The sequence below is a fragment of the Columba livia genome, chromosome 15 (assembly GCF_036013475.1).
Source record: "Columba livia isolate bColLiv1 breed racing homer chromosome 15, bColLiv1.pat.W.v2, whole genome shotgun sequence".
NCBI classification, from domain to species: Eukaryota; Metazoa; Chordata; class Aves; order Columbiformes; family Columbidae; genus Columba; species Columba livia.
This window is the reverse complement of record NC_088616.1, coordinates 10,196,735-10,221,519: the sequence shown is the minus strand read 5'-3', so window position 1 is coordinate 10,221,519 and position 24,785 is coordinate 10,196,735. Positions and strand designations below refer to the sequence as shown.

At 39.5% G+C, this 24,785-nt stretch overlaps 1 protein-coding gene across 2 annotated transcripts in view; it reads left to right on the top strand.

Annotated features, from left to right (window-relative positions):
- The window catches only part of KCTD5 (potassium channel tetramerization domain containing 5), a 32,433-nt gene extending 7,772 nt beyond the window's left edge, over positions 1–24,661 (top strand). Inside the window, exons 2-7 of one of the 2 annotated variants that reach the window (XM_021291828.2) lie at positions 1,095–1,203; positions 1,622–1,713; positions 2,809–2,904; positions 5,741–5,857; positions 10,754–10,879; positions 18,456–24,661. In XM_021291828.2, coding sequence (XP_021147503.2) covers positions 1,095–1,203; positions 1,622–1,713; positions 2,809–2,904; positions 5,741–5,857; positions 10,754–10,879; positions 18,456–18,485 — 570 coding nt within the window. In that variant the 3' untranslated portion in view covers positions 18,486–24,661. The remainder of the gene's footprint in view (positions 1–1,094; positions 1,204–1,621; positions 1,714–2,808; positions 2,905–5,740; positions 5,858–10,753; positions 10,880–18,455) is intronic. The other variant, XM_065031121.1, reaches the window with a different exon arrangement.
- Positions 24,662–24,785: the final 124 nt, after the last annotated feature.

Below are 24,785 nucleotides of genomic sequence, written 5' to 3'. Positions count from 1 at the left end.
TGTAAACTACTAGAATATTAAAAATAAGAATAAATAAAAGGAGTGTCCGGGTGCTGCCACATCTCTCCAGTGTGTGCCTGTTGGATCGGATGGGTTAGTGCTGTCAGTGACCCACACGGCAGCAGGAGGAGCCATGTGTCTGTCAGACGGCTGTCTGTCTTGCTCACCTTCTGGCCAGCGCAGTGTTGGTGCTGCATTGGTCACAGGTGTTCACACACGGACTCTAAATTATGTAGGAAATACCAATTTTGCTCCTTTATCTCTTTGTCAAGAATATCAGCTGTGCAGATGAATTTCCTGAACTGTGTTTTCCATTCCACAAAATGCTGTGCTCTGTTCAATAAACTGAGCATCGGTGAGCTGGATCTGTCCCTTCTGTGTCTGCATGAGACAGGCAGGAACTGTGTCTTCAGTGTGTCTTCATTTTTCTAAGATGAAGCACATACAACCCGTGCTTGGTACGCAGCTGTTCTCAGTGCCATGTGGGTATTGTACAGCTGAACTAAGACAAACCAAAACTCTTTATAACAAAATGTTGAGATTAGAAGAAGGTAGGTTCGTTTGTCTTAAAAAAATATAAAAAGGCGAGCTGATATTTCAGCCTCACTGGAATGTAGCCTTTGTTCTGATACTTCAGGTTGCCCAACAAAATGTTAGTTTCCTGGTTTTAAGTGTTATTTTTAAGCTTAATTTTCAGTGTTTTCACTACTTAAATCTTCTATGCTAACGATGTTGTTAATCTTTTGATAAGAGGGTGGGGGGATTGGTGGAGGAAGAGAAGTTGTATAGGACATGATTGAGTGATCACTCTGATACAATTACAATTACATTGTTAAATTCCTTTAAATGTCTTTAATAAATCTGGCTTTAAGGGATGTGGCTCTATCTGAATACATGCTTGCTGTTTGGATGCCAGGCTGAATATTATTAGTTTGCAGTTCTGCTTGGACATTCAAATCATTGTGGGGTTTGTGCCTTTTTGGTTTGTTTGGAGTGTTTGCGGTTTTGTTTTGTGGTTGGTTTTTCTTTTTTGGGGGGAAGAGGGTGTGTGTTAAGTTGTTGTTTTGTTGTTGTTTTGTTTTTTCCTAATGTAGGATGAAACGGGTGCCTATTTAATAGACAGAGACCCAACCTACTTTGGGCCAGTGCTGAACTATCTCAGACATGGGAAACTGGTTATTAACAAGGACCTAGCTGAGGAAGGTAAGATGTTACTAAATCTCCTGCTTTCTTGTCACTTGCTTATTATTTTTATTCTTGCTTTTATTTTTATACTCTTTCCTGTTCCATCGTGAGGTGGGGCCTAAGCCATCATGATCTATCAGTCTGCTGTGAAATGGCATTTATGCTCCTTATCTTTGTTTCCTACCTCTCATTTTGTGTGTGAAATGGCATCAGTTTTGTTCAGATTTTTTTAGGACAGTTTTTCACAGTGAACTGGGCTTTGAACCACATGTGCCTCAAGGAAGCCAGAATCACTAGGTTGGTAAATAAGCTTTTCCGTGGGCAAAATGAGTAATTTTCTATAGCTGTAGAGAAGATAATTGTAGGAACTGGTTGGTGGTTTTGGCCTGGAATCTTTGTTTACACTCTCTTTCAAAAAACCATGTTTTCATACTAGGTGTACTGGAAGAAGCCGAATTCTACAATATCACATCACTAATAAAATTGGTAAAGGACAAAATAAGAGAAAGAGACAGCAAGATCTCACAGGTGAGGCTGTTTTCTAGTGTGGTTTTGATTGTTTGTTCTAGGGCAAGTAGTGGGTGGGTTCCTTCTTTTTTTTAACTGCTCCTTTGCTCATTTCCCCGGTAAGACACTGAAGGGCTGCCTCCCTTGCTGGCTGAGCTGGAACTGTTAGTACGTGAAGATTAATATTATTAACTGCCAGTATCTGCCAGTCTGCTTACAAAGAGCACAAACATATGGTTCCGGTTCTTGTTTGAAAACTGAAAACATTCTAAAGAATTGTCAAAAAATGTCTGGCAATAGTAGAATTTGTCATAATAATGTTTCTGGAAATAGTTATTTTAGAAAACGGCTTTTGTAGAATGTATTTTTCTCATATACATTTAAATACTCTGAATATGAAGAGATTGTCTAACTATGGTATAGGTGCTGTTTATACGGTATGTTTTTACAGCGAACACACAGATGCTGTTTACCTCCAGTCATACACTTCTGTAGCAAAGTTGGTTTCTTTATTTGTAGTGCTGTGTGGCTGAGAAGACTCTGCCTCTTCTCATTGCCACTCGTGAATGTTTCTTCATCGAAGTGGCTGTGATAGACATCCTGTTAGGAAAGTATTCAAGTTTGTTCTTCAGCTCTGCTACTCTGGCCTCCCCTGGTAACTGAGTCTTCATGGCCATGTTACAAACTCACGTTGGCAGATCTCTCCTGAAGCTGAGCTGTGGGATTGCAGAGTTGCTCTGACAGCATTTCTAAAGGGTTTCAGCTGAAATGGTCCTTGTTACTCATTGCTGTAGATGGGAAACTTTGAAAGGGAAATGAAGACATTCCTTGAATTTAGGTAGGCCTGTGCAGAACCTCAGCCTTGATTTTGAATGCTGTGGTTTGCTACCACATGGAGCGATAGGCAAGTCTGAAGATTATTTTGTTATAACTATTAAGTAGCACTCTTAGTTCCAGAAACATGCTTGAAACATTGAGTCTTCTGCAAGGTGATTCTGAACAGATGAGTTCAAGGTGGTGTTGCTTACCATTTCTAAAGAAGAAAGGTAACTTTAGACAAGTCACATACATAGTGAATTCCAGGTTATTTTGAGCATCTTCTATTTCTTCTTGAAGGTGCCAGTCAAACACGTGTACAGGGTGCTGCAGTGCCAGGAAGAAGAACTCACTCAGATGGTTTCCACAATGTCTGATGGCTGGAAATTTGAACAGGTAAAAAAAAAACTTATGGGATATAATTACAAAGTCTTCTAAAAATTCAGTTATGTGAAAGAATATCAAGTCAGTTCTATGTATCTTTTTAAGTGCAGTCATTTTCAGAAAGGGGATAGATAAAGATGCACAGTTAAAATTTGATATTTATATTCTTATTTGTCAGAGAATAAAAAACCTGTGGCTTTCCAGGAGGTAAATTGTGCTGACTTTCAAGAAAAATGTCTACGTCATGTTTGAAATGTAATGCTTCAGTGTCTACACATGAGCATTTGAAGGGCGAATGAACCAAAATTAACTAATACAAGTTTATATAAATTTGTAGGTCAAATATAAAGAGCTCTGGGTAGAAGAAATGAGCTTGGGAGATAAATGCTTGTCAGGCCCAAACAATGGATCTCCAGATAAGGGACTGATAGACATAGGAGGGTGAACTTACCCAGCATGGATGTGGAGCTGGACAGGTGTGAGCTGCGTGGATGCTCTCATTCTTTGCACTGCATAAAAACAGCTTTGTGTGTACATTCAAGAATACATTGTAAAATTGCTAGAAGATCTTTCTGTCATCTTTCCTAATCTCTGTAAATAAGAAACTAACTGTGTGACTTGTTCATCCTTTACATTCCTAACCTGCTGGGATATCTAAACTGCACTGGAGCAGTGAACGTGTTAACGCTGGAGCGAGACATGATGCTGAGCTGCCAGCTCCTCGTTCAGTGGCTGGTGCCAGCTATAGGAGAGACGGGATAAACACGAGTCTCTTACCCTGTGCAGTCTCACTTTAATAACACAGCAAAGCAACATTTTTTAAAAGTATGGCACACAAAGGTAAAAGAGAGCGTTTTGTTTATGTATGATGAAATGTGTGAGGTGCTGGTGTCATGGAGACAGCCATGATCAAATAAACCAAACCAGCAGAGAGAGAGTGTCTTATGCTTCAGTTCTGCGGCACAAGTATTACCAGGTCTGTTTGGAATGCCCAAAGCTGAATGTTGTTGAAGTCCTGGAAGAAGCTCTCACTTAATGCACATGACTGTTGTTGACCAGTGCATTGACGAAGTTTTGGGGTTTTTTTACATTCTTTTTTGTCATGAGAAACTGGCTTTCATTGCAAGTAGAGATTCCTTACTTTTTAACAGATTGAATTATACTATGGCTTTTACCTGTCCTAAAGCCTTGTATTCTTTGGGGATATTGTGTTTGGGAAGAATACTGCTTTGACAGTGCAAATGCTGAAAGAACTATCATAATTTCTTTCAGAATTCAGATTCTCTTCTAGCGCTGGAAAATTCCAGTGGTTTTCTTGAAGGTTGTGGCTCTGTTTCATCCAGCTTTCTCCTGACTCCCTCCTGCCCGTGTTGCTCTCCCTTGGACACATAGTTTGAAGTAGATGAACACAACAGCTGTGTGGTCTCGTAATGCTCATTACCCCAGACCAGGCCATTCTCTCCTTTGGTTGTATTGCAGACCTGCTTTACCAGACATCATATAACATGTTTAAATGGTTGGTTTTGATCAAAAATATTTCTTTCCCCTTAACATTTCAAAATTTTATTGTAAAATACAATTGGATGTGGTGATTAAATAGGAGGTGAAAGTGTTAAACTTCTGATGCTGTATTGATGCACTTTTCCAAAGAATACCACTGAAAGCGTTGCTGGAATACTGTAGTTATGTATCAGTCCCAGTCCAAAAACTACTGCCGATAATTGTGCTGCCCCACTTTTGTGATTTCAGTGGGTTATTTTGTAGGTGATTTTTAGTTTCAATCATTACCTCTTCAGGCAATCAGAAAAAACAGTATTTTGGCAGTGCTGCATAAGGAGAAACTCTGGGCTCTACAAAATCGCTACGTACAAAGGCTTTAGACAGGAGTGGTGCGTCAGACATGTACATTTTAATGATCAGTGTAAGCTGAGTCTGTCGCCATGATGCTGTCTTAAATATGTTCACTGTGTGAGGATGGCGTTTAGCTGCTGCCCTCAAAATTATTCACGTAACAATAACAGGATAAAAATACATGTTCATGGGCCTTCTCATCGGTAGTAATCTCCAGTTTACTCAGAATAGGCAGTTGTCGTGTAGTTCTTCACCCTTAATTTAAAGCTCTAACCTTTCTCAGGTGCACTGACGGGCTATGCTTTGATTTAAATGGGCTAGGAATTGCCATGTGTTATGAAGATAAAATATGATGTGTAATAACAAGTTGAGAATTTTAGATGAGGTTGTTCTGAACTTCTGAATTCTTAGACATTTAGCAAGTGTGAACAGAGTTCTTGGTACTGATTTTTATGGGAACAAGGCAGACCATTTTTTCCACTCCAGTTATTTTCTTGGACCATCTGTAAGGTATCCTTCTAAAACCTACTTAGAGCCTCTGGTTTCCTTAGCTGTATTTTGTTTATCAATATGTGGAACGAGATGAAGCTCTTTCATACCCAGGCTTGCTATATTGCCTTACATAACACTTTCCAGTCTTAGATCCGTGTTACTTTCTGCACTTGGCAAGTATGACAGGAAAAAATGCTCACTTTCATAATGCACCAGACGTTGTGTTTCAGAGTAGTTTGCTACACCAAAGTGATATGGGAAGTTTTTTGGCTTACTATCAATAACTCTTAACTTCCCTTGAAATGACAAAGGGCTTTGCAACTGCTTCCATAAATGTAAAGTATGTTGAAATGAAAGTTGTAGCTTGATACCAACCTGTTCTAGTGGCAAGTAAATGTTACCTGAACGTCTGAGCTCATCTGTTACTTGTACAATTGGGATAATGGTATGTGCTTCAGCTTTACAAAGGTTTCTCTTTGTGTTTTGCTTTGATTGGTTGTTTCAGCTTGTCAGTATAGGTTCCCAGTACAGCTGTGGCCGGGCCCAGCAGTCAGAGTATCTGCTGATAGTGTCACGGGAGGTGAGAGGGGAAGAGAGATGCTGCCAGAAATGCTGCAGTGAGGTGTGTCCCACCGTTCTTTTTGCCCTCACACTGATATGCTTGGCTTTCTTGCATTTCTGCTGCTTTCAAATCATTCCACTTTATTCCTGGATGTACAGCACATAGTAATTTGTGTGTATTTGTGACTGGCTTCTGTTTATATTCACAGTATTTCATTATACATTATGAATGTTTGTATTGTAAAAATAATAAGAAAACGAGTTTAAAAACCCTAGTTATTTAGTTAAAGGTTTTTCTTAAGAAGGGTTCTTACCTTCTCAGTGGGTAACTTCTTTTATGTAAATTTCCTCCAAACTTAACAGCCTTTGATCCATACTTGTTAGGTAGAAGTGGTACCATTTAACCGTGAGGAGCCCTGTAAATAAAGCTCTGAGTTCACTGGGTTCAGGAGGGTACATTTCTGTGCTAGTCACTGTTCCAATTTGAGTGTATTTCATCCATCTAATAGCCAGTTCTGAGTTTGAACCCTGTATTTCTAGTAACTCAGAACTTAACTGTATTTTTTTTTAGTGGATTAAATATATTCAAAGTAGAACAACTAAAAACATGGTTTTTTTCAGAGATAAAATATGGAAGAGTGAAGGGAGAACAAAACCAGCATTTTAAAGTCTTATCTCAAGTGGAAAGAACACCCTGGGGTTTTTTTGGCTTGTTTATTTGTTTTGGGGTTTTCCCTTTGGGGGAGTTTTCTTGAAACCCAAATGAAGAGTAGATTCACTCATTGCCTTTTTAGGCCTCTCATCCTTTCTGCTCCCCTCGCCCTCAGGTCACTGCTTTTTAAATCGCTGAGTTACTTCCCAGTGTTCAAGAGTTTGGGAAGGATTTTTTGCTGATCGGTAACATTGGAGGGGGTTTCCAGTTCTTTACATAGCTGTGCTCCGCTTTGAAGTGTGCTGTGTGAACTGATTTGGGAACCTGGTGGTCTGTAGTGTTTTTCATCAATTAAATATCGAAGTACTTGTTCTTTGCCTTGCTATATATATGGTTATACAGTCTGAAAGATCAGTATAACACGATGAAGATAACATGACAGCGAAGAGACTTGATACAAGCAGAACTTTGCCTGTGAATTTACACGGGCACTTAGCCACGCAGTTCTAGATTTTAAACCTGGACTGTTGCCTAGCTATATACAGAGTCTGCTTTCAATGTACCAAGCACTGTCTGTTTCTTGCAGTTGTATAGGTAACATTTGGAATGTGAAATTAATGCACTGGGTTTGCAGATTTCTTGGAAGTGAGTGGGAAATGTGGCCTGTTGTCAAGGGATGTGTTGGGTACCGGGTGCATGATGTTATTAATGTGTTCAGGTCCTAGATAGCTCAGAGTAAAATTCAACATAATAAAATGGGAGATGGAGGAAGGCAGTGAAGAAATAAATATTGTTAAACCAGGATAGCAAATCTGTGTAGGCAAGTTACTGAAATGTGGCTGGTTTTGAGATATCTCAATTCGGTTGGGCATGACATTTGTTCGCTTCAAAAATAAGGTTCCTAAAAGTGGTGCACTAACCATTTTGCCTATTCATAGGGATATTTTTAGGTGTACAGTCATTGATTTGAGACAGAAAGAGATTCATATATTTTGCTGCCATTGAGTAACTTGATTCAGGAATCATTTGACCTGTTTTCTCAGCTATGCCACCTTTATCATCTGTTGTTCTTAAATACCCTTGCAAACAGTGAATGGACTGTGATCTAATGAATTTTCTGTGATAAGTAACATTGGCATTTTCCTCTGCTGGATTATGACACGAGCTCACAGGGATGCTCAAACAGGATCACGCTGCTTTAGTAAGGGGGGAATGAAACAAGTCATGGAAGGGAAAAAAATAGAAAGATACATACATGCATCTATACATATGTATATATAATCATCCAAATCTATGAAATTCAGCATTTCAAAATGTTGTGGTTTTCCTTCGTGAAGTTTCTGGTCATTAAAACTCTCTCTACTTTTTAAGCCCCATGAGCCGAAAAGAGTTTGTCCTTTCAGAAAGTCTGAGAAACAGTGGGCTGGATAATCTAAAATCCTTTTCTTGTGCATTGTAATGCATGTTTTACAGACCTCAGCACGCTCTGATTTGTTGTGGGTTATTTTGGGGGGTGGGGGAGTTTAGCAGTTCCAGTTTATCAGCATCCTTCCTAAAGTGTTGTCACCAACACTGGGAACAATGGGGTGACTTTTGGAATACAAATGCTAAAATATTGGGGTTTTTTTGGTGATATTTTCTGACACAACAGTTCATTTCTAATCTGCAATCACCTTCTATTGTTTCTTTTTTCTGCCATCACCTTTATTGCTGTTGATACATGTCAAAAAGCTACAACGAAGTTTCTAGCATGCTGTTGATGTTATGCAAATAATGCATTCTTAGTAGCACACGTATGGAACTGCTTAAGTGTTGGAATTTTGAAGAACTTGTGTTTAATTGCAAAGTGACTTTATCTTGAAATGCACCAGCTGATTAATAATGGCAAAAAGTCACCCAGATGTTTGGCAGTCAGCTAAATCAATAGTCCTATCCAACTAGCTAGTAAGTAGTCAGCATGCCACGTCTTCTAAGACGACTTGGGTGCAAAATGTTGATTTATTCGGGTTATGAAGCATTGGTGGGTGTATGTAGCTATCAGCTGAGGACCGGTCAGCCTCGTTGAACCGGGATTGATCATTTGGCCAGTGTTTCGATCTTGTATCATATCTGCTTTTAGAGAGGTCATTTATTCCTTTGGAGTGCCAATGAGTAAAGTGTTTTTCCTCCTGGCAGTTGTTACCATTGCTTATCTGATAGCAAGTTCTTGGCCTTTTGCAAGAAGAAACGTTGACTGCATGCTAAATCAAATCATACGCTTGATTTTTATTCTTCAAGTTTCTCTTCAGAGAAGGTGAATTATGCGTGGCTTTGTTTAAATATTGATGCAACTTTTTGAACGTTTTCTAGAATTTCAGTGGGTTAAAAATACTGCTTAAAATAGTCCTATATTTTACGTCAGTGATTTAAGCAGTTACTGTATTTGTGTTATATGGTTTGTAATTGCTATGTAATATCCAGGATTAACTTTATACCACTTCAACAGGCTTAGAGCCGGCTGAACTGCTTTTTTTTCCCCTGAAAATTTATGCATGATGTTTTCTGCTGGTAGGGGAGAAAGTCAACAAGTCATGTCTGTGTATGAAATTAGTCTGGGTTGATTTTCCAGCTTTTCATTGGACTTTCTTAGTCCATTTTGTGCAACTAAGCAACTGGTAACTTCATGGGTTTTGTGATTCTCTGTTACACAAATGCACTATGGTGCAGACTGTAGAGTATCCATTGTGAAAGATTAGCTGACTTCACATCTCAAGTTAGATGGCGCCTTTGTATTCCCATGAGAGTATATTGGCGCCTCTAAAAAAATTGGGGTTTTGTAACTTCATTAAATGGTTTTGGTGGAAAAAAATGTCATGATCACATTCATTTTTGGTGAGCTGATGTTCATTACTGGCTGTATTTTGCAGAGCCAGAGTGCCGGTAGGAGCAGAGGAGGGAGGGAGGGGTTTCTCTCCCCTTAAAACTGCAGTGCAGCTTTGTTTTCTCCTGAGGGTGCGATATGGAATCTGCTTTTAACCTCGCTCTGCCTTCCACTTCTGCTGAGGGAATAATCTCATCCCTCAAGTACAGATTCTGGACCAAGATTTCATCTTGGCTGCGTCTTCTCTGCTTTAACTAAGATTTACTCTCTTTGGTGCTGTGCTGGACTAATGGCAGCACACACTTTTAGACAGATAACTAAAGTCTTTCCAGTGCTGTTGCCCTAAAAAACAAGTGAAGCATTTTCTATGGGGCCATTACCAGTGCACTTGAATGATAAAATAGGAACAGGACAGCCTTATCACATGTGGGTGGTGATTTGGTAGGCAGATTTAATACATTAATGGTTTTAATATAATTTTGGTAATGACATTTAGGTACAGTGTATCTGTGCAACAGTTGATTTTTTTTAGGGCTTTGATCTGTGTCAGTGGTTATACCACCATACATTATCTTGCTATGCTTTTGAAAGAAACCCTTAAAGTAGCTACATCTGAATTGATTCTGGCTTGGAAAGGCAGGCTATGTAAAGCTTCTAGCATTAGGAAAGTGTACTGTGTGTAAGGTAAGCCAAGTTACATGAAATTTCTGCCGTTTGGTGAACATACTGCATATAAGGTAGCACTGTTGAGTATATCCTTTTTTCTCAGTGAATTGTCGTTTATCATTCAATATCGAGACTTGTAGAAGCTTGTAAATATGTCGCATTTCATTATACATGGCTTCCGCTTGTAGCACTTCCTTAATTAACTTAGTTGTAGCAGTACCTCTGAATTTCAGATGTTAACCTTGGTGTCTCACCATGCTGTGTCTTGCTGTTTTCCAGTCAAATGCAAATTTTGTCTTTGTCCACTCAAAATATGTTTTAATACAAGTATCATTATTCTGTAAGTAAAGCAGGTATCTCTTCAGGCTAAAGTGCTTCTTGCATGCAGCCGTTTAATGTTAAATTACGCCACGTAAAGATACCACGTACAAACTTTTTAAAATTAACACTGGAGGATGGGAAGGTTTCCAGTAAATAACAGGGAACAGGCTACTTCTCCACTGACCTGCTCTATAGCCTCTTCTTTCACAGTATAATCATAAGAATAAAACATTAATTCTGTAGATGTTTAAAAAGGAAAGGTGTATTTATCTCATCAGAGTGCCTGTATTTGTCAATATCAAAACGTATTGTCATTGAAGTGGAGAATCACGCTTCAGGCACAGCCAACAGTCTGAAGAGTTTGTACAGACTGAGGAGCGTTTGCACTAGTGATGAGAATTTATGGAGTTTGTTTTACGTGGAAATGCAATTCACTTTCTTTTTTTCACATCTTTCAGCTGGTCAGTATTGGTTCCTCCTATAACTATGGCAATGAAGATCAGGCTGAATTTCTGTGTGTTGTCTCAAAGGAATTGCATAACACTCCCTATGGCACAACCAGTGAACCCAGTGAAAAAGCAAAGGTAAGTTGCTAGACACTGGACTAAAGAAGTGGAGTCAAATTGGGTGGGCTTCACTAACTCGTGCTAGGCCCACCTCTGTTCCGGAGTGTTATTTAATTGCCTTTTTTCCCCTCACTCATGATAGTGGTTCCCTGTCCATCATATGAGACACTGTAAATGGTACAGTCAGCATACATTTGTTATAGCAGATGAGTTCTTTAAATGCAATACTCTGTACTGTTCCCGATGCCTGTGCTGTTTTTTCTAGTATTGGCAGGTATTTGCTGTTTATGGTTCAGAATCGTGGTTTTGTTTCTTACACATTTGAATGCTTCCTTATTTTGCCAAAATTTTTCTTCTTTGAATTCAGCTGAAGAAATCTTACTGTTAAAAATGGAGATTGTAACATACTGTCTCTGAAAAACAGTCATTTGCAATGTTATAAAATGAAAAGGTATTTGTTAGCTTAATATTTTCAGGTTTCTACCTAGTTCTCTTTACTTTCTGTAACCCGCTTTACAAAAAGATTGTAATGGGCACAATATCTCAGCATTTTATTCTGTTGTCTTTTAGTTTGTACAAAGGGAAATGTAGAAGCACAGCTGAATAGTAATAAGGCAGAGCAGTTATTTATGTAAGTTTATTCTTCTCTTCCATGCATATTGGGCAGTTGCTATCATTCTGTCATTGCTTTGCATGAGGAGATGACTACAGACAAACTGGATACTCCTGTAGCTGGCTTTAAAGCTTTTCATTTAGTATATGTAGATGGGAAACAAGTGGTAAAACATTAAAGGTTGTTTTTTTCAAGAGAAATTAAATTTTTAAATAATGATGGGTCTTGGCACTGAGGCCTCAAATAAATATAACTTCACTACTTTCTTTGCCTTGGAACTTGATTATGCAGCTACATATAAAGAGCTACTTTTGTAAATTGCACTATAACAATACTCTAAACTTTATGTTGGATTTTTAGTGAAATGATTAATTTATGCTCTTTTGCCACTGTTGAGATAAAACTTGCGAAGAGTTGTAAGGGATTAATGTAGTCAAGAGTGAACAGTGAACCTGGGTGAGCCACAGCTCACGCTTTCCAAAACCATGTTCAGGGTCTGCTTCTGCCAAGGTGCTTCGGGAAAACTTGGCAAGTTGAAGAGTTGTGTGGTAATAATTTAGGGCTGAGATATATACCCAAAATAAAACAGAATTCTAGAACCTAATAAACATCTTGGTAATGAATGGTAGTGTAACTTCAGGGAACTTCAGAAGCTGCTGGAGTTACATTGCATCCTTAATGTAAAAGAAAATACACGTCAGATGAAACTATTAAACCTTAAATACAAGAGTTAGATGAGAGTGCAGCACAACTCGGTAAATTCAGTATCTCTGAGACAAACTTAATCTTAGACCTCTCCATTTAAGTTCTTCTTGGTTGTGGTTTTCTAGAAGAGAGCAGAGCATAATTTGACCAGGGTGATGAATAAGAATTACTGTTCATTTTGGTTGAAGATATAAACATTTGCTCCTTTTGTTGAGCTGTTGCTAGTAATTAGTGGCAAAACTTGAAGAATAATTTTTTCGATATTATGTTTCTAGTAGGCCAATTATTTTTTATATGTAGAGTTGTACTGGGGTGGGGAAGAAAAAAGAAGATAAAATCTCATTGGTTGAGAGATTTCTGAGATTTCTGTGTTCAGGAATGTTGACTGAACCCAGGGAGCTGTGGTCTCAGCTCCCTCTTGGCCATCGTTAATCCTCCAGTCTGTTGGTTGCTGTCTGAGTTGATCTTCGTGAAGTTCACGTGATTGAAATTCTGTATCCAGGGACATACACAGAACAACGTGCTCATGGCCTGAGGCTGGCTTTTAGAAGCCATGAGCAAGTTGTCCTATTACTTTGGCAGCAGGTTGAGTTAGAGAAAACAAAAAATTGCCAGTATGTAATTTTTATTGACAAGCACTTAAATTTTAATTAAGAGTGCTGGACTTTCAGGATAAGAAAAATAATGTTCTGATAGGTCATCTAATCAAGCTTCACCTTCTTTGCTTCTTAGAGGCTTTTTTTTTCTTGTGTTTTCCTTTTCTGGAGAATGGTTTGTGTAGTAAGTTAGCAGTTGACTTCCATGTGACCTTCTAATACATCTAAGCGGAGGAAATTAATGGCCTTTGGGCATTGACTTAAATGGGTTCAGTGTCTTTCCCCGGTAGCCATGGCACTACTGTTAGAAAACCTGTGTTGCCATGAGCATTCCCCTCTCTCATACCACTTTATTGACTTGTCACTCTTGGGGCAAATAAGCAAAGCTTGTTCAGAACATCTGCATCTCAAGTTGCATTCTCAAGTGCTGTCCTTTCCCATCCGTGGCAAAGAGTATATGGAGTGAAGGTTCCAGCTTTACAGTTTTATTTACATTTTCTCTGTACCTATGGTCCCTGTTCTTATAATGCATGGCGCTATTGGCTTCTATCTGATGACTTTAGGGCATTTGAAGAAGGAAATTTTCATGAAATATGTAATGTTCATCCTTGAGATTGTCTGCTGTCGTACTTGCTTGCAAAGAGTGGGGGTCCCAAATAAAAGTAAATAAATGTCATTCCCAGGTGCTTCAAGTGTAAGTGGACTGTACTTCGCTGCAGCTCTGACTCACTGGCAATCTCTTCTTTTCCTTTCCTTTCTCTATACTTGCTGCATGCTGCATGCCACACAGAGTGAGGATGAAGAAACGGATTACGATATGAATGACTCAGATTAAGTGTAAATGTCATGGTGAGCACTAGCTGCCCTAGGATTCTGCCCAGCTGCTTTTCTGCCCCATCCAGTTCCTACCCCACTAGTGCTGTCCCTTGGCTAGTCCCAGTGGTGTGTGTGTTTGTGATTATCGTGCTGACACGGTTAGCAAAGACAGAATTCCTACTCTGGATATTGCTGCTTTGATGGAATCATTAAGTGTTGCTGTTATAAACTGCATTGTGATTGGTTCCTTTAAAGTTTTGCTGAGAAGAACATTTCTTTCTGTAGATTCCAGGGTCAGAATTGCTTTTCATTTTTATTTTCTCTGCACCATCTTTTCCGTCTCTTTTGGTTTTTTTACACGTAGAGGCATCTGATACAAACTTAGAGTATAAATTTTTAGTAAATGTCTGATTCAGCAATAAATTAGCAAACTTGACTGAAGGGCAACGTAATCAAAGGGTGGTCTTTCTGATAATTTTGAAACCAATATTTTTTGAATCAAGATCTGCCCAATATAAGTAAATAGTGTGATCTCAGTGCTACAGTTACATTTATCACAGGAACCAACTCTTTCCTGGGAGGGATCAAGTCCTCCCCACAGAAGTTGGACATGTTCTTGAAGATGGAAGTACTTTAAAAGTCACAAGTGGAAGAACACAAAAGGTGCATCAGAAAGAACAACTTTTGCAACCTTTTCCTAATGTGTCTGCAAGCACTGCTCAGATTTATTCCGCTATCCAATTTTGAGAAGATAACTTGTCACTGAATGTTCATTGACGCAATGTGCGGGTAGTCACTTGAGCCTGTATAAATTGAAGTTATTTACAATTGCATGAGGTAGAACTCCAGCTTCTCATCTATACACTAGAACTCTTCAGCTGGAAAGCAGCCTTATACTTATCTTGGAAGTGTTGCTTCCGCATGGCTGAAGAACTCGCATTATTTTCTTAACTGATGCTAACAGGAACTATGGCCGAGGTAGAATAAGGTCTTTTGCCAAGGGTTCGGGAATGGCTGCAAGAAACGGATCAAATCTGAAGCTTTATTGAAAAAAAACAATAAACTGGCATTGTGCTGGAATTGAATGCAAGATTCTTAAGCTGCCTGAGAGACAAACAGTCCTTAAAAAGCTATTCTATCTGCAGCAGATTTATTTTGAGTGGGAGGAAATAGGTCTCACATTCTGCTTCCCTAAGAAGCAATCACATTCAGGCCCCTGGGATGTGAGAGTCCGTTCAGCGTTGTTTAGAGTTGATAAGTCAACTTGGGATCTGGTGAACCTGGAGGAAAAGCAGAACAGAAGCGTGAAAAAAAGGAAACTCAGAACACAGCAGATCTGCACCAAGGCCAGGACAGTTCCCAGTGTCTGTACAGGCGCGGTGATGAAAGGGTTGAGAGCAGCACTGCAGAGAAGGGCTTGGGGATGCTGGTGGGTGAAAGGTTGCATGTGAGGCAGCAGTATCCAGCTGCAGCCCAGAAAGCCAGTTGTCCAGGGCTGCATCCAGAGCAGCGTGTCCAGCAGGGGCAGGGAGGTGATTCTGCCCCCTGCTCTGCTCTGCTGAGACCCCACCTGCAGAATTGTGTCCAGCTCTGGGAGTCCCAGTACAAGACAGACACGGACCCGTGGCAGCGGGGCCAGAGGATGGACACAAACATGGTCTGGGGGCTGGAACACCTGCTGTAAAGAAAGGCTGAGTCGGGGTTGTTTGGCCTGGAGAAGAGAATGCTCTGAGGAGATGTTATTGTGGCCTTCCAGTACTTAAAAGGGGCTTATAAGAAAGATTGAGCAGGACTTTATACCAGGGCGTGTAGTGACAGGGTGAGGGGCGATGTTTTTAAACTGAGAGTAGATTTAGATTGGATATAATGACGAAATTCTTCACTAGGAGGGTGGTGTGACACTGGAACAGGTTGCCCAGAGGGGTTGTGGGTGCCTCAGGAGAGCTAGCTGATCAGAAATCACCCTGTAGCAAAGGCATGGGCTACAGAAGATGTACCAAGCAAAGTGTGTTAAAATATTGCCTGATTTGATAGAATTTTCTGCTTTATGTTGCGTTTACTGGCTCAGTAAAGTGTGCCAAGTTCAGCATCCAGATTTGGCTTAGCTTTATCTTACTGTATGTGCTCTGAAGCTGCAGAAAATAGTTCTGAGTCTTAGAAGTACTTTTTATCTTCTAGGAAAGAATAAATGCAAATGTTTCATTTTAAATTGCAAAGATTAAAAAAAAATAATAGGTCCAATAATATTATCTAACTACACAGATGCTTATTTCCACCATGGCTTTGTCTCCATTAGAGACTCTTTCATTTACTGAGTGCGTTTGCTGGCTCAGACTGGTATCTACTATGTGGACGTTTACTCCAGCACTTTCTTCTCAGCCGTGACCAACAGCGACTACTCAAGGAAACAGTTTATGTATGAAACATTTATAAAATTAACTCCTGATACATATCCTCACCTTCCAGTAAGGCTCAGGAATTTTGGCTTCAAGCCTGCATCCAGATCATTCTGTGAAAGCTACAATGACACTATGATGCCGTGAGCATGTGTCAATGGCACTGTCTGTAAGTTTGTCTAATCCCTTTAGAATATGTCATAGTAGCAGTTGTTCAGTGATTTTCAGGACCTGGCTTTTCCTCACAGAATTCACTTGGATATTTCCTACAGTTTGAAATGAAATGTTTTTTGCTTAGAACACATAGTAAATGATCTTGATGAAATAAGCAATGTTTGCATCTAAAATATACCCTAAAGCATGTCATGGCCCCTGGGAAACATCTTTTTCTGTATTTTGAAAATTTATTAAAGTAGCTGCAGTGACATCTGAAATGAAAAAGAACTTGGTATGCACAAAGCAAGGCCCAGGTAGTGCAGGAAGTACAGTGAGCAAGTGACGAAGTGGATTGTTTGTTTATTAAGCAAACATTGAACTGTCTTCGAACTGTCCCTGAAGCACCCAGATGGTGATGGGTTCTTCATGACAGCAATCCCATGGAGTTGTGCAGAGCAGCTGAGAACCTATTTGACTACAGTTGCTGTGAAAGACATTTTAGGCTTGCCAATGGAGGCTGGTAGGTTAAATTACCAACATTTTAACAATATTAAAAAGAAACCAAACACCTAGACTTTTTTGATTTAAAACCATACGTGAAATTGTGGTTGCCAACCTTTACCTACGAGCACGAAGACCGAAGGGTTTGGCTGTGTGGTCAAATCCCACACGTCATCTGGGATCAAGGGGGATACTGAGCACTGCGTCAGGTGTTTGTCTTAACGTCAGATCACACTGAAACCATAATCAAAGGAAATTCTACATTGGAGATAGCTCTGCTGTTTTCCAGGGGTTGTGCCTTTGCTTTCTTTCAGCTTTTGAAATCAAGAGCCCTTCCCAGTACTAGGAAAACTGTCAAGAAGCAAAAGAAAATGAAGTATCTTTAGAGATACTTGTACTTACAGATTAACGTTGTTAAGGACTTTCCCTTAGTACATTTGAAGCTTTGCTTAGTGCTTTATTTGGCTTCTGTTGCTGTTGGTTCTACAGTTTGCTGAAAGGCGCCCCAGCAGTGCTGTGGAGCCAAGAGCTGACCCATCATTGCTGATGTGGAGCAGCAACATGAGAAATGTTGTGCTTGGACAGCAAATCCTGAGACCTGGATCCTTTCCTCACTGGAGCATCCAAAAAAAAATGAAACGGAAAGGAAAAAAATTGTCAAATTGGAAGTAGAATCAGTGGTTTTCATGTTGCAAGATGCCAGAGACAAGGATTCCTAGGTTTTCCAGGGGTAGATGTTTTGTTTCTGTTAGACTTCAGTCCCTATGTTTGATATATGCCTTTTGAAGTGAATATTAAACAAGCTGACTGCTTTAGGGGAAAAAAATCCTCTTACTCGCTATAACGGGAATCTCAGTTCCTTGGTAACAGTGGGAGAATCAGACTCCTTAGACAGATTGAGAAATCTGTTCCTCCCCGTGAAGTCAGAGCCCGCGCTGCCTTCAGCTGCCTGGCCTGGACGTTTCAAAGGATAGTGGTGGACAAGGTAACGCACCAAGAGTTCAGTCTGCCGTGTCCACAGGAACAATTTTCATATGGACAAGGATGCCTAAAAAAACTTGTGAGATCTTGCACAAGAAAAAAATATTAATGTAATAATATTTTAAAACTGCTGTCAGAGTAGCACTTATTGTCAGTCTGGCTGACAAGCTTTGTACGTCTGAACAGCATAGTAAACATCTGTGAAGAAACGTAGTTGTTTGACTTTAGTTCATGCAGAAGACCAAACCTGGGTATCTATTTCAGATTTTAAGTGGATGTGTTGGTTTAAATCATGTCAGCCCATACTCTCCACCTTTGGGAGCTTCCTGCATCGTCTTGCCCAGTGTGCCATTTGTGCACATTTTGAGTTGCTAGTTCATGTTTTCAGTACTAATTCGTGGGACACAATTTGCAGCTAAAACTTCAGAGGCTTAAGGGCGTTTTACGGGAACAGGAAAAGTGAAGATTAAATTCAATTTCTAATGAAGTACCTGAGTTCATTTACCACGCAGGACCTAAGTATCTTCAGAACTAGGATGATGTGAAATGGCTTATTTTGTACACCAAGCAACCCTTAAGCTTTGGTTATATTAATCATACTCAGTTCCTAGCGGTGATTTACATCTGTTTTCAGTATGTTTGGTAGTAGACATTGTATGCATCAATCTGTCTTTTTTCAACCTTAAAGCACAGACTTCAGGAATGTTCTTGAACCAGCTGACACTTTATCAGTTATGTGAAATACTCGTTATATTGCCCTTTGACCTCCATGTTTTAGGAGTGACGCAGAGCAAATATTGATTTATAGAATTTTTATTGGTCTGTTTCAGATTTTGCAAGAACGAGGTTCCAGGATGTGAAGACAGTATTGAACGGTGACACTTTTTTCTTTTATTCCAAGACGCAGTGAATTGTCACACTGAAGAGGCTCGGCTGTACAAGAAAAAATCTGATTTAGACAATTTTCTGTTGATCTGGGTTCAACCATTTTTGCCTCTAAGCTGGTGTCAACTGGCTGAAAGTGTTGCAAGATTATGTAATGAGAATAGATGGTGTGGGAGTGTGTTAAGCTTTGGTTGTAGTGCATGGTTGTACTCCCTTGTGGGCTGACTGACACTGGTCATTGGTCATTTGAAAAGAAATGACCGTGCACTCATATTTTCCTCCGAGACATGTAGCACTTAATATCTGGTGCTGGATGACCCAATGTTGATCAGTTCAGAGACATTTTCCTACTAATCATTGTAAACATTTAAAGGACAATGTAATTGGTGCTACACAGACACACACACACACATTGCAGCCTACAAATGCAAATATTTGGGCCTACGTTGTTTTCAGAACCAGTGGCAGCCCCAGCTGACTGTGTTATACTGCACATTCCTTATGTCTCTGTGACATGCTCTATTATGTAATAACAGCCTAGGAGATCAACTGAAACTAGCACGTAAAAAGTTACACAACAGACAAAAGGTTTCTCTAAAGGAAGGGTGTATATATTGACTGGATTTATAGCATATTTTAATACCCAAAGGGAAGACTAAGCTCAGAGAAAATGGCCTTCATCTGAGTTATTCTCGAAGTTCCTTCTGTTGAAACAGTCTTCTCCTGCAAAAGTTATGCTCCAGTCTTAGCCAGATGTTTGGAAGGGGAATCAAAATTCACTTAAAATGAACAACTGAACATTCTGTTTCTTTTGAGATGCTTGTACTCACATGTGTGTTTGTGTTTTTATAAAATGCCTATAAGCGTTGACCTCTGTGGATTATGGTAGAGATTTCTCAAGAGCTGAAGGTTGCACAGAAATACGGCTGGCTAGTCCTAGATCCCCGCCTCTGTGACCAGGATTAAAATCAACCTTGTGTGAACACAAGCTCATCCAATTGCAAAACTTAATTGCTTCAAACCTTCAGGATACCTGTAATCAATCTTTCTCTTTCTATACTGTTCCATCTATGCAGTTAAAGAACACTGTTTGAAAACATCTGGTGCAGCTGCATTAGTTTGTCCTTGATGAAGGCTAATACACGAGACTGGAGCTTTTTAATACACTATGTTTTGAGCAAAATCTTTAGCAGATCTTTAAAACACTTAATGAGATTGACTATCAAACTTCATTGACTTAGGAAAGCAGTGGAAGGGAGTTGCAAAAGGCTACGAGTTTGTTTTGAATTCTAAAGACATTACAGTTTTCATTCTCAGTAACTTCAGAATTTATGGTTATACTCTAGGTAATCCTTTACACAAAAGCCTGATTTTTCAAACACCCAGGGTCTACTCTTTTTATTTTTAAGGACTTATTATACATCGATAAAAGTTTGGCAGAAACAATTTGTAAACACCGTTTCTACTAAGCAGGTTCAGCAATGGGCTAAATGTTTTGTCCATGTGTCTAATGCTTGAAAGGGTTTGTAATGCATTTTGCATCTTGGATGTGGTCTGCACGAGGAAGCTGCTGGCCCCTCCACAACAACAAATAAAACGTTTGTCATTTTTTTAAGATGTTAAAACGGAATCGAATTTACTAAAAATGTAATTGTGTAGGGGGAAATGTTTATACTTTTATACTTTTTTAGGCACCCATATTTTATCAGCTTAAATTTAGCACCCAAATTTCCCCTAAATAGTAACAGATGATCTCGTGTATCTGGAAATAAGCGTAACAGTTGTCTGTGTTAACTGCATATTAAAACGTTTCCTCTGCTGCAGTAGTCACTGTGTTTTTGAACAGCATGACTCCACCAGATTCCCTGAGCTCCCCGGCTCATGGAATTGCAGCCAACGATGTTTCTTCTTGTTTTCTTGCTGCGCTCTCAGAGTAATTTGGCATTGGCCTAAGTGGATTTTAATGCCTAAAGCATCAGTTGTACAATGATGCTTCTCAATCAGCGTTTCTGTTGTCTCTCTTGTTTAACCCCGGAAAAGACAGAATATTTTGTTTCATAAAGTGAAATTCTCCAGACTGGCAGCAGCAAAGCATGAGTAACAAACTGAGCAAACTGAACAAATTTAGAATGTGTAAGAGTGTGCTTTTCTAAGTAGGTTTTTTTTTTTCCACTGGAGTATTTTCCATTTAAAAACACGCTTTTATGGTGAGATTACCTGCAGTCTAGTTTACATGTATCCCTGTTGTAGCAAATTTGGGAAAATGAGTGGTTAATCATTTTGCACTTGTTTCCAATACCTCACAAAGATTTTTAAGAAAAACAAATAGGCAGGTACCTTGTAAATTATTTTAAATATGCTGTTGTTTGAGTCCACCTGAACTACCTACTTCCTGTTCTTGCTAGTGCCGTTATTGCTTTAATCAGATGGATGGAAGTGCTACCGTGTGCCGTTTTCAAGGCATTAAGAATTGATCCCTAAGTAAGTTTGGCTTCTTTTTATTTGACTCTTGTAATTTCAAATAAAAATAGCTACCGTAACAAGGTAGTTGCATTAAAGTCCAGTTTGCATCATGAGGTTTTGCAAACTTTGCTTGGTCTCTTGAGATCTTGCAGGCTGAGGTAATGTACCAAGGTAGTGTAAACCGGAGCCCTTTGTCCCTTTTTTGGCATCTGTATTTACCTCAAGAGAACTGCCCGTGACTGTGCAGGGCAGATGGGTTCACTGGGGCCTGTGGTTGAAGAGCTGTGCTGCAAAAGCCTTTGACGTGGATGTGGATTTGCACAGCTGCTCCATTCTTAAAACAGTGTTCCAGGTTAGAATTTCAGATCCTGAGCCCGAAGAGACCTTGGCAGATGGAAATAAAGCAGGAAGGGGGAGATTGCAAAACATAGCAGTTAATCAAGGAGACCTCTCACGAAAATGTAAATTCTGTGAAAGATTTAACTTCCTACCCTTTTGCTATATGAATATTCAGAGAAGTTGTTTGTCATGTTGTCCGTGGAACAGGATGTTACTGCAGCAGGTGATTAGTGGATTTTCAGGTAAATTCTTTAATGGCTTTTGCATGACAAACTTCTTGCAAAACTTGTTTAAAAACGGAGAAGTTCAAATTGACTAGAGCAACTTCTTCCTTTGAGTTAGGAGTCAGTGTACTGTTGGCCTTAAGCTTTGTCAGAGGCTAATTTTCTGTATCAGAGGTGACATTTTTATATTAAATGCTTTTGACTTGTTCAGGTGGCAGTTAAATTGGAGTTTATCTGCAATGAACAAGTCATTCTGAGGCCTCTAAGATGTGAAATGAAAGACAAAAGGCTACCTGGAATTTTCTCCCATTAACTGTGGAGTCTCCATGGATTATGGCCAAGAACAGTTTGTCATCCCACAATAATTCATGTGTCAAAGGCCTGATTGTATTTAGAAGCTTTATATTGATTCTCTACTAAACTTCCAGTCCCCGGAATCATATCCTCAGCATATTTGGAAAATGTACTGTGTTTTTTTTCAAACTCAGCTGGGTTTCTTGTAATGATAAAAGTTCCTTCCAGCTTTCGTTTTAGCATTAGTAACAGATATTTCTTAAGAAATTGAGCTTGATGTATCCATCCGACTTTTTTTGTCTTCAGATTTTCTTCAGACAGTAGCTGTGTAGCTCCATTTCTAGCAACGCGAATGCACAGTTGTGATTGATTAGGAACAGAACTGTTTCCTGAAGACACCAAAGCTGACTCAATCTCCTTTTTCTCTGAGAATTGTTTTTCTTTCAGGAGGAAAAAGAGAACTCGTGGCAGGTTAAACAAAAGATTAGTTTGCGGACATGCTTGGGGAACGGGGCTGTTGAGTAGGATGATGGTGTTTCCAGAAAACTGCTGCTCAGAACAGAACGTTGTATTCTGTGAGCATCTGTTGAGGTTGTTGAGAGCTGTCGGTCTCTTTGAGCAATAGGAAGTGACCACTAGTAAATTAACACACACTCAATAGATACCAGTATTTTTATTAGTATTACAAAAATGAATTTGGGATGCAAAAATGCAATAGTATCTGATTGAATGAAAAGACCTAGAAACTAGATTGTAATATGTATTGTCTAGTCACTCAGGTATACTGGAGTATATTCCTTGAGAAGTACTGAGGAAAAACGTGACCACTGGGCTTTTCATGGAGATCAAAGTCAAATGAAAGAGTCTGGAGATGAGGCCTGGGATTTTGTTCACTTGAGATGTGATAAAATCAGAAAGTGCCATTCTCCCGGTTTATTCTCTTTCTCACCACATCAGAAGCTTCTTTCAAGTTTTTCAAATTAACTTCTTCAATCAGCTCCAAAAGGTGGGGCCCTTAGAAAGATACAAGATTTTATTATTAACAGTACCCGTTAGCTTAGGGCAGTAGGATTAAAGCTTCCAGTGGGCATTGGAGAAGTGTCTTTTCTGACACAACAATTTTGAAATACATACAGTCTGAGGATGCTGCCTGGTACTTCATTGTAGTTTCAACTGCAGTTATGTCCAGCTTTAAGGACAGTCTCAGGATCTTACCTGGATTTGTGTGTCGAATTGTTGATTCTTAGAAGGGTATAAATATTCAGGTGTTGGGGGTTTGTTTGTTTTTTAGGGTTTTTTAAGTGGAAGGCTCTCTGAGCTCAGTGTCATATAACTTTTCTTTCTTTTGGCTCACAACAATCAGGAGCTGTCTTTAAAGGCTTCTTAGGGAACTGAGGTTTTAAAGGGCTAAATAGACCTTATTGTTCAGTTTGCCTAAATGAGTGTCAGACAGAAGGAACTCTTTCCATTTTCACTGCAGAAATGCTAAGGGCTAAGATCCTTTCCAGGGCTAATTTGAAATTCTGGAGACATGTAACACTGAAGAAGCAGCTCGTCTGTTTTTCTTTCAACTCACAGACTCTCAAACAATTTTTACGAATGGCTGAACCAATTGCAGATACGAGTGTTCATATATGGCTTGGGATTTCAGTATCCAGCTTGGTGAGGAATGCACTAGAGAAGACAGTGTATTTCCCACCACTTTATTATTGCCTGTGCTGAAATGTAAAACCTTTTCTGAACAGCACTGGCAATAGAGAGACTTTGAGGAAGATTCTGACGCAAGAAATTGTCGCTGGATATTTCATTGCAATTTGGCTGTCCTTCACTTTAGGAAGGTCTGTCGAGGCATAAACGTCTCGAAGTTCAGTGAATAGACACTGCTGCAAACAGCTTTCTTGGCCCATCAAGGGCTTCTCTTTGGGATGTTGTGGGTTAATAACTCCTATAACGAGAGAGTTTTTAAACAGTTCTTTTGCTGCTTTGGGGGTGTGTGGAAGGGGAGGAGGTTCTGTGGCAGTGCTCTCCTTAGAAAGCTAAGCCTAAATTTTGATCTGACTTAGCACCTGTTGAGACTTCCAGGCCTGGTCATCTGAAATGTAAGAGTTAATGTATTTATGTACATGATTCCTGCTCTTTTTGAAGATTTTTTTTTTCAGAAGCTTATGCACAACTTTACTCAAACTTAACTTGGCTCATGCACTTGCCAGGACGAGACAAGTGCCACGGCACGGTAGGACAGACATTGCCAACCTGTCTACCTGGAACTTAAACAAGATGACCAAGCCGAAGGAGTATCAAGTGGCAACTATCTCCACCTGCTCCTGTCCGAGCCTCGTCCGAGCCTGGCTGCAAAACATCCAATTTCTGTGGACTCTGTAGGCCCACCTACCCAATTCGACAGGTGTTTGTTCCTTTTCCCCAAAATCCCTGGTCTCAAAATTAGTTGTGCATCAGCTTTTTGTGTTAATATCCAAGTGGCCATACTTGCAACATGTTATTTCCTGGATAGTGGATTAGCAATAACACTTTATTTTGTGCCAATTCATTATCTCTGAAGTGTTCTTACTGCAGCGAAGTTTGAGTTTTGATCTAGTTTTAATGCTTTTGCATTAGTCAAAACTCAGCACAGACAAGAAACTGAATCCATGGAATTTCCCTGGATGAAAATCTGCTAGGGCTTCCCAAATCATTTGAAGATGGTTACAGGTAACCGTCCTTTTTAAAACAAATATACAATTAAAAGTGTGTGGGTATTTTTTTAACCTCCTTTTCATAACACTAGCGTATTGTAAACTGCATGAAATAAACCTGTTTTTTTCCCTTTTAAAGTCTGATGTCTTAAATCTTTCTTTTCTAAATCTGTTAGTGTTGACATTAACAGTGTAATATCACTGATATTCCTAGTTTAGCACTTCAGACATAAAACGGAGTTGCGTTTTGTGCAGTGATTCA